A 13425-nucleotide genomic window follows, 5' to 3' on the forward strand; every position below is an offset into this window, starting at 1 on the left:
ATTACACTTGTGGAAACTATCTACGTCCTGTTCAGAATTCGTTTAATATAACCTAGTAGCAGTGCACCTGATCAATATTAAATCGACGGGTTCCTCCCCTCCTTTCATCGACATTCAAGATCCGAATTAGGAAAGAGATGAAACTCCCCTTATACTTTAGAAGTTAAATCTCTCAGGCTTTGTCCCATCAACATTTTCTGATGGGCCAACACAAAATGAAAATTGATTATAGGAATCATAATGTTCTTATCAAATCATGTGGTAAACATACTAAGGAGTAACTATAGTTTGCAGTCTTTGATATGACTACAAAGATCTTTACCAAGAAGAAGCGGGACTGGCAAAAAGGCTTTGGAAATCTCTTGCGAAAATTCCTTATTGTTTGCATGCAAAAGATTCGCCTCAATCTTTATGCGAAATCAGCCTTATGAGAGCAGGTACTTAAAAGATCGGTGAACCAATGGTCACATTGCTCTTCAACATACACAGAAATTTGCTGTGAGTGGCCTAGAGAAGTAATTCTTAGGTGGTGGATGGTCTTAATGAAAACTGTTGGTCAGAGCAGCAGGTTCCGGGAAATTTTCACCTAAAGATAGATAATAATCTATGAAAATTACTATTTCTGAAAAACATCTTTGTTCTGACAAAGAAAAAATCTGAGAAAATTTATGGTAAGATTCAACTGAAACTTGCAAGGATTTGGGTTCTCGGCTGCCTCCTAACGTAGAAATCGAATGGTGTTAGTTAGACGATTGAAAGCAATTGAAAAAAGCGATAATTAAGAAGCAAGAACGTCTCAGATTTAAGTATTTTTTTTATCATAATTTATTTTTGATATTCCTTCGTCATTACGCTCTATCTCCGATCGAAAAACTCATGAAATATGTTATATTCTAGTATCTCAACGTAACTGTCAAAAGTATGATGAAAGTATGATGTTTTCAGTCCTAGATACAGCTTAACTCATCATCGATTCAATTTTTTCCAAGGTAGAAAGAAAATTGCCTTTGTTATGCATTTGTGATCAGTCATCCTTCGGATTTTATTGTGACCGGGGCAGCGAGATCAAAGTCAGGTTTGCAATACAGCTATTAATAATTCTTAATTAACAATTATTGTTCAAGCGAAAAGTTTCCCTTAGAATGGGGCTGATGAATTGCGTTGTTTTGGAAGTTCGAGTCATATACAAAATGTGTCTGTCGCTGCTTGATTTCTTTGTCCCTTTTTGCAACAGTTATATAATCTGCATTGTGCTCAAATAAAATTTCTCGCCATCTTCCTTATATTGAGTGAACTTTATTTTATATAACAACTTTATTTAAATAATAACATATAACATATTATTATTAAAAAAGGGTTATAGAAGGGAGGAACTTAATCCTCATTGTAAACTATACCCCAGATATAAAAATTTAATACTATGCAATATACATATACATACTGAAACATTTTACATACAGGCATATATCTATATAAATATAAAATCTAAATAAAGAAGACATATCTAAGATAACTATTTTGTTTAAGATTATAACTAAATAATGTATAATACATAGAATAATTTAATTTTTAGTCATAGGCCTAGTTAAAAAATGTTGATTTAAGAGCTTTCTTAAAAGCATTAATTGAGTCAAGTTCAACTACTGATGACGGTAAACTGTTCCATGTGTCGATATGTCTGTGCCAAAAGGAGTACTTAAAGATGTCTGTACGGCTAAATGGTTTATATAGTTTAAACTGATGACTTTTTCTTGATTGCCTGTTACTGAAGGATATGTAATTATTAGTGTTTACAGAAGAGTGTCCTTTAATCAACTTAAAAAGCTGAACCAAACTAAGAAACTCTCTGCGCTGAACTAGTGTCGCTAGTTTCAAGGATTTCAGTTGGTCTTCATACGGAGTGTCTTTATCAATGATCCATCTTGTAACGTTCCTTTGCACGCATTCAAGTTTTTCAATCAGATATGCTTGGTGAGGATTCCACGCTTGACAAGCGTACTCGAGTATTGGACGGATCATGGATAAATAGAGCCCTAGAGTGAGATCCAAATGTCCGCTTGAGTAAGCCCAATAATCTGTTCGATCTTGCAACAACAGACAGTACGTGGGGTTTCCAAGATAAATCACTGGAAAGAACTACCCCAAGATGTTTGTGTGTAGATACTTGGGTAAGTAGCTTGCTATTAATAGTATAGTTGCACGGAGAGGGAGTTCTAGCCCTGGTGAACTTCATGGACTCGCATTTGTCAGCATTTGTTCCTAAAAGCCACGAGCCACACCAATCAGTGACTTGATCTAGACTCTCCTGGGCAGTGATGGACGTTTGAGATGGAGTACAGTAATTATAGATTAACATATCATCAGCAAACATTTCTGCAGGACTTGATAAAGATTCAGGGATGTCATTGACGTATAGGATAAATAACAGGGGGGCAAGAATGCTCCCCTGTGGAACACCAGATGTGACAGGCGCCCAGTCAGATTGGCAGCCCTCGATTACAACACGTTGAGATCGACCTTGGAGAAAATTGGATAGCCAGGAAAGTAGAGAGCCGGTAATGCCAAAGCGTTCTAGTTTGAGTAGAAGACGGTCATGAGGAACTGAGTCGAAGGCCTTTTCGAAGTCCAGAAATATTACATCGGTAGAGAGGCGTTTATCTAGTGCTTTGGCCCATTCATGGAAAAGGTGTATCAACTGAGAGGTACAGGAGTATCCAGGACGAAAGCCATATTGATGACTACTAAGTAGATTATTTGATTCAATAAATCCAAAAATGCGATTCACGGCAAAAAAACATGCGTTCATTGTTAATTTTCCGAAATGGTGAATGACTGAGAAATTCAACATTAAACTGACGTTTTCCGATATCGGAAAACGTGCGGCAAATTCATTGTTCACCCTCAGTAAAACTTGGGAAAAACACGAAGTTCATCGCAAGTTATCCAGCACCAGGAAAATACCAATGAATAGCCTGTTCACCTGAACGTTTTTCTATAGTTTTCCCGTGCGCGCGAACAAGGCATTTTCCAAGCGTTTTCCCACAGAATAACTAACGGTGAATGCCATGAAAACATGATGTTTGTCGATTGTTTTCCTGCTCCACGAAAACGCTATTGTATAGCTTGTTTTCCTGAACATTTTACTCAAGTTTCCCCGAGCGTGCGATCGCTGCATTTTCCGAGCGTTTTCCTCGCAGAATTACCAATGGTAAATGCCATGAAAACATGATGTTTGTCGATTGTTTTCCTGCTCCACGAAAACGCTAGTGTCTAGCTTGTTTTCCTGAACGTTATTCTATAATTTTCCCAAGCGCGCGAACGTTGCATTTGTCGAGCGTTTTCCTGCAGAATTGCAAACGGTAAATGCCAAAAAAACAAGAAAATCGTCGATTGTTTTCCTACTCCACGAAAACGCCACTGATAGCTTGTTTTCCAGAACGTTTTTCTATAGTTTTCCCGAGCGCGCGATTGCTGCATTTTCCAAGCGTATTCCCAGATAATTACTAATAGCATGAAAACATGATCTTTGTCGATTTTTTTCCTGCTCCATGGAAACACTAATGTATGGCTTGTTCAACCGAAAGTTTTTCTCTACTTTTCCCGAGTACGCGAACGATACTGTTCTCACAGAATTACTAACGACCGTGATTAAGAAATGAAGATGTGCTGTTCGTCTCTTGTTTCCCTGCTCTATGGAAACACTTGTGAACAGCTTGCATTGTTTTCCTGTAGCTTTTTGTAGTTTAATTAAGCTTATTGAGTCATTTGAGTGGATTGGATCATTTCAGGCAGTTGGGTCACTTGCACTGATTGGGTCATTTTCGCTGATGGCCACATGTTAGGTTCTGCTGTTTCAGAAAGTAAATGTTATTTGAAATTATTGGGTCATCTGAAACAGTTAGGTCACTGGAACCAATTTGGTCCTTTGAGGCAATTCTGTCATTTGGGCCAGTTGGATCATTTGAGGCAGTTGGCTTTAATTGGCTGATTGGGTCATTAGAGGCAGTTGGGTCACTAGAACTGGTTGAGTTATTTGAGGCAATCCAGTCATCTGAACCAGTTGGTTCATTTAAGGCAGTTGGCTATTATTGACTGATCGGGTCATTTAAGGCAATTCAATCATTTGAGCTGTTTGGGTAGTTTAAGGCAATTCAGTCACTCGAGCTGCTTGGGTCATTTGAGGCAATTTAGTTATTTGAGCTGGTTGAGTCATTTGAGGCAATTCAGACATTTGAGCTGGTTGGGTCACTTGAGGCAATTCAGTCATTTGAGCCAGTTGGGTCATTTGAGGCAATTGTGGTATTTGAGCTGGTTGGATCATCTGGGGCAATTCGGTCATTTGAGCTGGCTGGATCATTTGAGGCAATTCAGACATTTGAGCTGGTTGAGTAATTTGAGGCAATTCAGTCATTTGAGCTGGTTGGGTCATTTGAGGCAATTCAGTCACTGGAGCTGGTTGGATCATTTGAGGCAATTGTGGCATTTGAGCTGGTTGGATCATTTGGGGCAATTCAGTCATTTGAGCTGCCTGGATCATTTGAGGCAATTCAGTCACTTTAGCTGGTTAAGTCATTTGAGGCAATTCAGTCATTTGAGCTGCTTGGGTCATTTAAGGCAATTTAGTCATTTGAGCTGGTTGAGTCACTTGAGACGATTCAGTCATTAGAGCCAATTGGGTCATTTGAGGCAATTGTGGCATTTGAGCTAGTTGGGTCATTTGAGGCAATTCGGTCATTTGAGCTGGCTGGATCTTTGAGGCAATTCAGTAATTTGAGCTGGTTGGGTCATTTGAGGCAATTCAGTCACTGGAGCTGGTTGGATCATTTGAGACAATTGTGGCATTTGAGCTGGTTGGGTCATTTGGGGCAATTCAGTCATTTAAGCTGGTTGAATCATTTGAGGCAATTCAGTCATTTGAGCCGCTTGGATTATTTGAGGTAATTCAGTCATTTTAGCTGGTTGAGTCATTTGAGGCAATTCAGTCATTTGAGCCAGTTGGGTCATTTCAGGCAACTGAGGTATTTGAGGCAGCTGGATCATTTGAGGCAATTCAGTCATTTGAGCAGCTTGGGTAATTTGAGGCAATTTAGTCATTTGTGCTGGTTGAGTCTTTTGAGGCAATTCAGACATTTGGGCTGGTTGGGTCATTTGAGGCAATTCAGGCATTTGAGTCAGTTGGGTCATTTGAGGCAATTGTAGCATTTGAGCTGGTTGGATCATTTGAGGCAATTCAGTCATTTGAGCTGGTCGAGTTATTTTTATCCCTCCTTCTTTTCTTTGTACCTTGTTCTTTTTCTTTAATTTCTCTCTCTCCTTTCATTGCCTCATGTTCTTTTTCTACTACTCCAACTGGTATTCCTCCATTCCCTCCTTTATCTCCATTTTCCAATTTTTCTTCTTCATTACTTACTCCTTTTTCCTCTTCCTTTTCTTTTTCCTGCTTTTCTTCTTGATCTTCTTCCTTAGTCCCTTCTTCTTTCTCTGCATCTCCCACAGCTTGGCTTTCATCTATGATCATACAGAAAATGTTGAATTACTTGGTTCTATGTGTTTCTTGTTCACAATTTTTATGTTTAGCTGAAACCCTGAGTTTGTTATTATTCAAACAAAATAATATTTTGTGGGTCACTGTCATATCATGAACTACAGTATTGTGCAAAAGTAATGCAAACACCTGTCGACGAAATTCGGCGAAATTCCTGGCTTTTCGACGAATTCTTGACCGAAACGAAACTTCGACGACATTTCCGCGAATTTTCGAGGCATGTATTGTTTTGAACGGCTCGAACTTTCGGCGACAAATTCCTTGATGGCGCAAATGCGACTCGAAATTTCGAGCGAAAATTCGTTCTATGTGGCGAATTTTCGGGGCGAAAATTCGTTGTATTGTTTATTCTTCTCAAAAGGATTTGGTTGAATTTGTGGTTGGTTACTACACTATGTAATACTCCCATAAAATTTCCCGCTACGATTCCAGTCTCCGCGCGCGCTATATTGTTTGCAACCATGGCAACACAGGTTGTTGTGTCAATGCGTTTGGGATCATTTATGTACTCTACTTTTGATAGTAATCATGGCAAAAGTTTCAAATTATTCTAGAAATAGAATCGAGATCCTTCACAAGCAAGGCCTCCACCCAGCTGAAATACTGAAAGCGTTGAAACACGAAGGGTTGCTAGTGAGCTTTTCCAGTATTACGCGCATCATTAAAAAGTTGCGACTTACCGGTTCCGTGGCAAATTTACCTCGATCGGGAAGACCTCAAAAGCTGTCTACGGAAGGAAAAACTTTCGTAGATCAGCAAATGCGCAGGGATGACGAGACGACCAGCAATACGATGAAGAAGAAGCTGGAGAGACATGGAATCTGCGTGAGTGCGTCCACTGTTCGTAGAGCACGCAAACAACAAGGTTGGACTTTGCAGCGGACTGCCTACTGCCAGCTAATCCGTGACGCAAATAAAGTCAAGCGATTAGAGTTCGCACAACGCGTCCTAGAAAGTGGTGACACTTTCAACAACGTGATTTTTAGCGACGAGTGTTCGATTTCCTTTCAGGCGTATCGCCGCACTTGCTTTAGAATGGCAAATGAGCCCACAAAGCGAAAGCCGAAACCTAAGCACCCACTGAAAGTGCATGTCTGGGGAGGGATTAGTAGAAGTGGTGCCACGAAGATTTGTATCTTTGATGGCATCATGGACGCTGATTTGTTTTGCAGCATTTTAGAGACGACGCTGGTTCCTTTTATCAGCGAAAAGCTCCCCGACCATCGTTTCATGCAGGACAATGATCCCAAGCACACATCCAGACAAGCACAAGCCTTCTTTGAAGAGCATGAAATCAACTGGTAGCGTACTCCCCCGGAGAGTCCTGACCTTAACCCAATTGAAAACTTGTGGCATGAGCTCAAGTTCTACTTGGAGTCCAAGGTCAAGCCAAAGAACAAGCAGGAGTTGGTGGATGGAATTAAGAAGTTCTGGGAGAGGAAAGTCACGCCGGAAAACTAGGTTTAGAAACTCCTAAAACTTATAGTAGCGTATCGATATTTTCTGTCAGTTTTCTCAGGTACACATTCTGCTCGGGTATTCGGTGTCATTGCATTCATTTTATATGAACAAAGTCAAAGTCTCCTGACATAATGCTAAATTTTCCTTTGTCAAGTGGTTTTATAGTACAGGAAGCATACATTTTTGTGCCTCACATGCGTAAAACTGAATAACAAACTTTGATTATGGTTAAATCTTGTAAGATTTTAGATACAGCATCGCCTTCATCAGTAGTGATCTCTTCGTCGGATTTATCTGATGGTGAAGAAGATGGATATCCTTTGTCCTCCATAACAGTGGTGGAGGCTGAATCTGATAGTTTTTTGCAAGAAGACCTTGGAATTACCTCAGACCTAGTATCCAAAGCCATCAGGACTATTGACAATACAACAAGTGTAAGTCATAACCTAAAAAATTTTTCATCTTCACTTAACCTAAACTTCAAAGCATGTCACTTTATGCATTTAGGCCATTTCGTCACCCAACTTAACTTTACACTTTTTGATTTGACATGCGTAATATTTTTTATATAGTGGACGAACCAGAATGACTACGGCACTCAAATGATGGCGACTGATGAACTTCAGTTTATCAGGACTGTCTTGGGCAGGCTTGAGTGCTCCTTTGCCAGGCAGGAGGCCAAGATGGATCGCATCCTAACCTTGCTGACATCTTCAACTTCTTTGCTGCAAACTCCCCTGTGTCCGTCCTTCACACCAGTTAACTCACATTTTACGACGCCATTGCCGACCGATTCTTCCGCTGAATTTCCACCGCCCCCTGTCACGCCTAGGCCGCACGTGGAAGTTCGTTGTCCAGATCAGTCCTCTTCAATGTGCAGTCCTATGGAAGATGGTAAATAATATCGTTTATTTTACTTGCGAGAAGGAAAAATACCCAATAGAAATCCGTGAACTTGCCTGATCCTTCACACTCTTGCTGAGCACTAAATTAGTTTTAATGGATAAACTATTTTGAGTGAAACTTACCTGTTTTATATTTTTTTTTTAAGGAACTGGTACAGTCGCAGTTGGAGGAAATGCTAATGTGCGGCTGACAAAATCTGACTACAATTTTGCAAAGGCCGCCTCCAAACCCACCGTCATGAGCCTTCGTCTAGTTGACCACCTCTTTACAAAAGACACCCTTACGAAGTCAACTGTTCAGGGAACCAAGGAATTTGCTCCCCTTGACCGAGACAAACTTGATGCAATTAAAAGTGAGTAGATGAATATTTATTGTTAAAAACTGAGCAGATATGGAATTTGTTTTCTTAAAATCGTAATGTATAATTTGGGGCTGACTTTATTTTGTTTGAAAGGAACTTCTAAATAACCTTTAGCGGATTGCAGTTATTTATTTATGTTGGTGGTTAGGAAGCCAGGATGAATAGCCGGTTTATTTGTCAACATTGATTAATCGCTGTTCATTTGCATTCTTTTCAGCTGAAGTGCTGACCGCCTTTTCTTATCAATGCCGGGGAATGGAAGACGTTCTACAGATGTGGGAACAGTGCAAAACAAGTATTGGAAAAAGATGTCAGAATTTACGAAAAAATAGAGCAATGTGACTAAACTAATTTTTGTTTTCAGTCGTCGCCAATTGGTATTCAGTGTTTTGTTGTGAAGAATAAATATTTCCGAACAAACATGGTGTTGTGATATCTGGAAAGCATGCTGCAATCAGCGATATGGGTGATGTCTATTTGCGCAGGGATCGAAAACGAATAAACAAGGAACATTCTTCCCAATAGAAAACGTTTGAAAACACACTAAAGAATTGCTATTCATCCCGATTTACTTTCATTGTTGTAAACTGATCGAACTCTGAATTGGATATGATAGTTTAGGCCTCTTTAAACGTCAGGAAACTGAAGTTGATGTGACGCTTGGGACAATTTTTCCGATTTACTTTCGTTGTCAAACACAAATCGAGCCCAGAATCGGGCGTGATGCTTTTCGATATTTTGACCTTTTGTCTACTGTGTTTAGCCTCAAATATGAAGTGTCTCCGTCGCAGTGACTGAAAAAGACTGGAAATACGTTTATATGTATATTTCGTGTTGCTTACATGAATAGTAAACAAACTTGATTACTCGCGAAAGTCTATTGTCAGTTCGAAGCGAAATTTCGAACACTAATGATCGAAGAGACACTTTCCGCCGCGAAGTTTCGCTTTGAGGCGAAAATTCAACGAAAAAGCGCCCTTTGTTCAAACGAAATGTCGCTTAAGAGGCCTCGAACTTTCGATCGAATTTTCGCTCGAACTTTCGACGAAAGATCGTTAGAACAAATAACGAAATTCGCCGAATTCCGTTTGCATTACTTTTGCACAATACTGTATGTATCAACAGGGGGTGGTAATCGCTCTACAAGCATTTTCATTGGTGGACTAAGAATGCTATTTCTTTTACAGGTTAATGAAAATCAAGGTTTTCTTACCTACTACAGTTGCAGAAAGGTTGTTGTTGTTGTTGGCAGGAAAATTCCCAAAGAAGGACACCTGCAAGTAAAACAAGGGAAGGGAAGTGTGCTGCTCAAAGGAATCCTGCGTAACTATCATAATTAAAATACACATTGTTCCTTTGAGCATCACACCATCCTTCATTGATTAAATTTACAAATTTTAAAACACTTCATACACTTTAAACAGTAAAACTGACTGCTACTATCCATGGAATTGCTTAAACAATAGAACAAGTGACATTGTTTGTGTCAATGCTTGTGAAGAGGGAGGCATGTCTGTCTACCCCAAGTGTCAATGCTCACAAAGAGCCTTGTCCCAAGGAGCTTTTCTGTCTACCCCAAGTGTTGTGGCTAACAAAGTGCCTCATCCCAGTGAGCTTTTCTGTCTACCCCAAGTGTCGAGGCTAACAAAGAGCCTCGTCCCAAGGAGCTTTTCCGTCTACCCCAAGTGTCGCGGCTAACAAAGAGCCTCGTCCCAAGGAGCTTTTCCGTCTACCCCAAGTGTCGCGGCTAACAAAGAGCCTCGTCCCAAGGAGCTTTTCCGTCTACCCCAAGTGTCGCGGCTAACAAAGAGCCTCGTCCCAAGAGGCCTTTCTGTCTACTCCAAGTGTCAATACTCATGAAGAGCCACATCTTGAGGAGCTTTTCTGTCTACCCCAAGTGCTAATGTTCACAAAGAGGCTCGTTCCAAGGGGCACTTTTGTCTACCCTAAGTGTGGATGCTTATGAAGAGCCTCCTCCCTAGGGGTATGGTTGACCTTTTACCCCCAAGGGTTGTGTCTGTCCACTTCAACTGTTAATGTTCACAAGGAGACTGGGAATAAGTGGATTTGTCTTTCCACCCCAAGTATTGGTGAGGGGATTTTATAATGTTATTCTCATAGTAAGGGAACAAGGGATGTCAATCTATCCCTATTGCATTAAGTAATATGTCCTCATAATTGTGTACACTTTACATGTTCCCAAATGGTGTTCCTCAATAATTGAAATGAAAACAAGACCATTACTTAACTTGATTTTTTTATGGTTGTAAGACTCATTGTTAGTAGAATTGCTTCTCTAAACTTGCATGTTCCCAAATAATACTCCTCAATAATTTTTATTAAAGCATGACCAAACTTATTGAAATGTAAAACATGAACCTTTTTTTAAGCTAACATGTCATTATATTTAAACATTACATGAATACATGACGCATACCAATGAGGGACCTGTTAGCATGCCTATCCTCCAAGTGTTGTATAAAGGGTAGCATGACCGCATATATTAATTAACAACCTATTTCTTGCTTATTTTGCTAGGACTTAAATCATACAATGTGCTGGTGGGTAAGATTATAGACTTTTCGCAGGCGTGCATGCCATAATCAGCAAGGTAATGTGTAATTCAGTACAAGTCACTTTTTAAGTTTATAGTCTACAAGCTGGCATCATTCTGCTTTTGCTTAAAATCCCAAAAAACCTGGAGCCAGGATGTGCAGAAAATGGTGTATGCACCATAGTTCACATGGAGCTGGAACTACTTAAGATGGCCACCAGTGCCTTGAGGAATGTAAATCATGCCCCTTGTTTAGGCTATTCTCTAATTAAACTAATTTTACTATTTAGAGACTGTACAAGGTACATGAACCTTACATTCCCTACCTGCGATTGCAGTGATGAAGTTATCTCCTCTTCTTCCTGTGATAAATTTAAAGAGAAAAAAAGTGTACTTTTTAGTTGAAGAATGAGTGAGGAGGTAGCTGCTGTCTTGACAAGAAAGTATTGGCAAGCTGATGTGAAAGTAAATGTTGTTCATTTGCTCCTAATTTAAGGAAGTACTTACTCCTTCTCCTACATCCAGGATCTCATGGCCCCTTTAATTGCTCACTGTGGCGCACCACTTGCTGCCTTCTCCGTATTATGAAGTGTAGTGGCAGGCCATCAAGAGATCCTGCCCAGTCATAGACTTCCTGCATAATTACAAAGACAAAATATTTGTATCATGTACATGCTGAGTAACAGCTGGAATTGAGGTGGCATTGTTATGGTGGTGGCATAATGCACTCAGGAATCATGACCTAGCCATAAGATAGTAAACAAGGAAAATCCATGAGTGTGTTAGTGAAAGTCATGATCATCTGCTTTTGCCCCTTAGTGAGACTGTACTTAGGGGATTACCAGTGCTTAATTTAGTCAAGTGAATTAATAAACTAGCAGATGGTTATAATTTCAACCTGAATCAGTAGTAATTTCTCTAAAACTGTGACATTCTGGGTACATAAATATGAGTACTCCAATGTACCTGGAATAAAGCATTTGGCCTAAACCGCCTGCCAATTTTCTTATTACCACTGAGGCGAAGGATAATTTTTGTGTAGTCCTCGCCTGGTGGAGGAGATGCAACCCTTTTTTTCCTCTTCTGTCTGACCTAACCAAAAAAAAAAATCAAATATTTCTGAATGTAAACTGGTAAAGGGATTTTTCTGATAACACCCCTCCCCTCCATCTGAAAATTTCAACTGGGAGTAGTTCTCACTGAAATCCCCCTTGCTGTTGATTAAACCTGGTTTTCATCTGAATGAACCTCATGTGAGTGTTTTCAGATTTTAATTAGTGTAATTCAGCTGAATTTGACTCACAAAAAACGTAATTTGGCTAGTTGAATCTAAGTTGTGATTTGCGGCTCCTCTAAGTTCTTGTACTCTCCTTTGGAAATTCAATTGAAATAAGTTCCTTTCCTGTTAGGTGTGTAAAGGCATGACAAAATGAACAAATTAATGTATTCACATAATTTTCCATGAAAATGATGCCTTAAGGTTATACCTCAGCAGCATCTCCTTCATCTTTACTTTTCTTATCTTTCTTTTTCCTATCTGTCCTCTGTTCGCGCCGGTGGGCAAGTTGTTCCCTGTGTAAACAGCGTAACATGGTTAATGTGAAGTGTTAAACAGAGGTGTGGTGCATTGCTCTGTAAGATTTCAATAATAGTTCTTAAAAAACAAAATTACCTTTGCAACACAAGTGATTGGATCATCATGGCGACCCTCTCGCATACGCTCCCAAGGCAGGAAGGGTTGTTTGCATCCGATGCTAAAAATGATTCAAGAGAGTTTTTTATTATAGGCCAATTTTAATCTGGATTTTCACCATGTGCAAAGCCTCCTATGAAAATAAGTTTGAGAGTCTGAGACTTGGACCAGCTGTTCGAAATAGAAGACAGGATGAAATTTGCTTGATAATGAAAAAACCAAAGCATTTTTAGGCATTTACACATTGCATTCATTTTTATAGCAGGTTTGGCTCATCATCACCAAATATGTAGTTGTCATAAAGGCCATTGAAAAAAGTGACTCCATAAAAATCTGAAATCATCTCTTTAACAGGTTATTACCTTGTATGCGTGCGACAAAGACTGGATTTTGATGAGGAGAGGGCACTAACAAGATGATCTGGTCTTCGTTGACTCTTTCATGTACATGGGAAGTAAACATGTCTTTCGAGACACAAGCAATTCCCTCTTGGGAACTAATAACTTCCTTGTGGAAAGAAAAATCGCCTTTCGGGGCGCAGCATCTGATCATTCACAAGCTAAACAAACGTCTTTGCTTCAGCAATTCGAATTGTTTTGTAAACAGGGGTTCGAGAGAACTGTCTCTGATTCTGACTATGAAAATACAGTTAAGATTATTGGTTGTGATTCACACGATAAGCGAAATTCATCTTTTAGTGAAGTGAGTGTAACTGATGGGCCAGCCAAGGTAAACCTCTTCAGGAAACCTGATTTACGTCGATAATATAAACAATATAGAAATTTTCGACAGCCTTTACGAATGATGGGTCGCAGATCCAGAGATAGAGAGCCATCTAGGATTTCACTGACAAAACTTTTGCGTTTAATGAAATGCAGAAAACTAATGAAAAAGCACAAAAAATT

At 39.6% G+C, this 13425-nt stretch overlaps 3 protein-coding genes across 3 annotated transcripts; 1 reads left to right on the top strand and 2 right to left on the bottom strand.

Annotated features, from left to right (window-relative positions):
• Positions 1 to 5215: 5215 nt before the first annotated feature.
• LOC149045739 (uncharacterized) lies at positions 5216 to 10786 on the bottom strand. The gene is made up of 2 exons (XM_089206129.1): positions 9487 to 10786; positions 5216 to 5508 (listed from the first exon to the last, which is right to left on the bottom strand). Exons 1-2 carry the CDS (start codon positions 9650 to 9652, stop codon positions 5231 to 5233), a joined length of 444 nt encoding a protein of 147 aa, XP_089062255.1. The 5' UTR covers positions 9653 to 10786; the 3' UTR covers positions 5216 to 5230.
• Positions 7067 to 8693, top strand: LOC113667893 (uncharacterized). Its single transcript, XM_089206128.1, has 4 exons — positions 7067 to 7440; positions 7579 to 7900; positions 8058 to 8264; positions 8491 to 8693. The coding sequence occupies exons 1-4, from the start codon at positions 7231 to 7233 to the stop codon at positions 8613 to 8615; spliced, it is 864 nt and encodes a 287-aa protein (XP_089062254.1). The 5' UTR covers positions 7067 to 7230; the 3' UTR covers positions 8616 to 8693.
• A 570-nt stretch (positions 10787 to 11356) lies between the features above and the next one.
• Positions 11357 to 12982, bottom strand: LOC149045740 (uncharacterized). Its single transcript, XM_089205953.1, has 5 exons — positions 12883 to 12982; positions 12500 to 12581; positions 12315 to 12399; positions 11794 to 11919; positions 11357 to 11461 (listed from the first exon to the last, which is right to left on the bottom strand). Exons 1-5 carry the CDS (start codon positions 12980 to 12982, stop codon positions 11357 to 11359), a joined length of 498 nt encoding a protein of 165 aa, XP_089062079.1.
• Between the last annotated feature and the right edge of the window lie 443 nt (positions 12983 to 13425).

This window comes from Pocillopora damicornis, chromosome 5 (genome assembly GCF_964200805.1).
Source record: "Pocillopora damicornis chromosome 5, jaPocDami1.2, whole genome shotgun sequence".
In the NCBI taxonomy this organism is placed as follows: domain Eukaryota; kingdom Metazoa; phylum Cnidaria; class Anthozoa; order Scleractinia; family Pocilloporidae; genus Pocillopora; species Pocillopora damicornis.

Excerpts from the sequence above, each read along its gene's own strand:
- LOC113667893 (XM_089206128.1), top strand. The coding sequence starts at position 7,231 with ATGGTTAAATCTTGTAAGATTTTAGATACAGCATCGCCTTCATCAGTA. Across the intron at positions 7,901-8,057 it reads GTGCAGTCCTATGGAAGATG|GAACTGGTACAGTCGCAGTT; the intron begins GTAAATAATATC and ends TTTTTTTTTAAG. Across the intron at positions 8,265-8,490 it reads CAAACTTGATGCAATTAAAA|CTGAAGTGCTGACCGCCTTT; the intron begins GTGAGTAGATGA and ends CATTCTTTTCAG.
- LOC149045739 (XM_089206129.1), bottom strand. The coding sequence starts at position 9,652 with ATGAAGGATGGTGTGATGCTCAAAGGAACAATGTGTATTTTAATTATG. Across the intron at positions 5,509-9,486 it reads CCTTTCTGCAACTGTAGTAG|ATGAAAGCCAAGCTGTGGGA; the intron begins GTAAGAAAACCT and ends GTATGATCATAG.
- LOC149045740 (XM_089205953.1), bottom strand. The coding sequence starts at position 12,982 with ATGTTTACTTCCCATGTACATGAAAGAGTCAACGAAGACCAGATCATC. Across the intron at positions 12,582-12,882 it reads CTTTGTCGCACGCATACAAG|CATCGGATGCAAACAACCCT; the intron begins GTAATAACCTGT and ends AATCATTTTTAG. Across the intron at positions 11,462-11,793 it reads GGCCAAATGCTTTATTCCAG|GAAGTCTATGACTGGGCAGG; the intron begins GTACATTGGAGT and ends GTAATTATGCAG.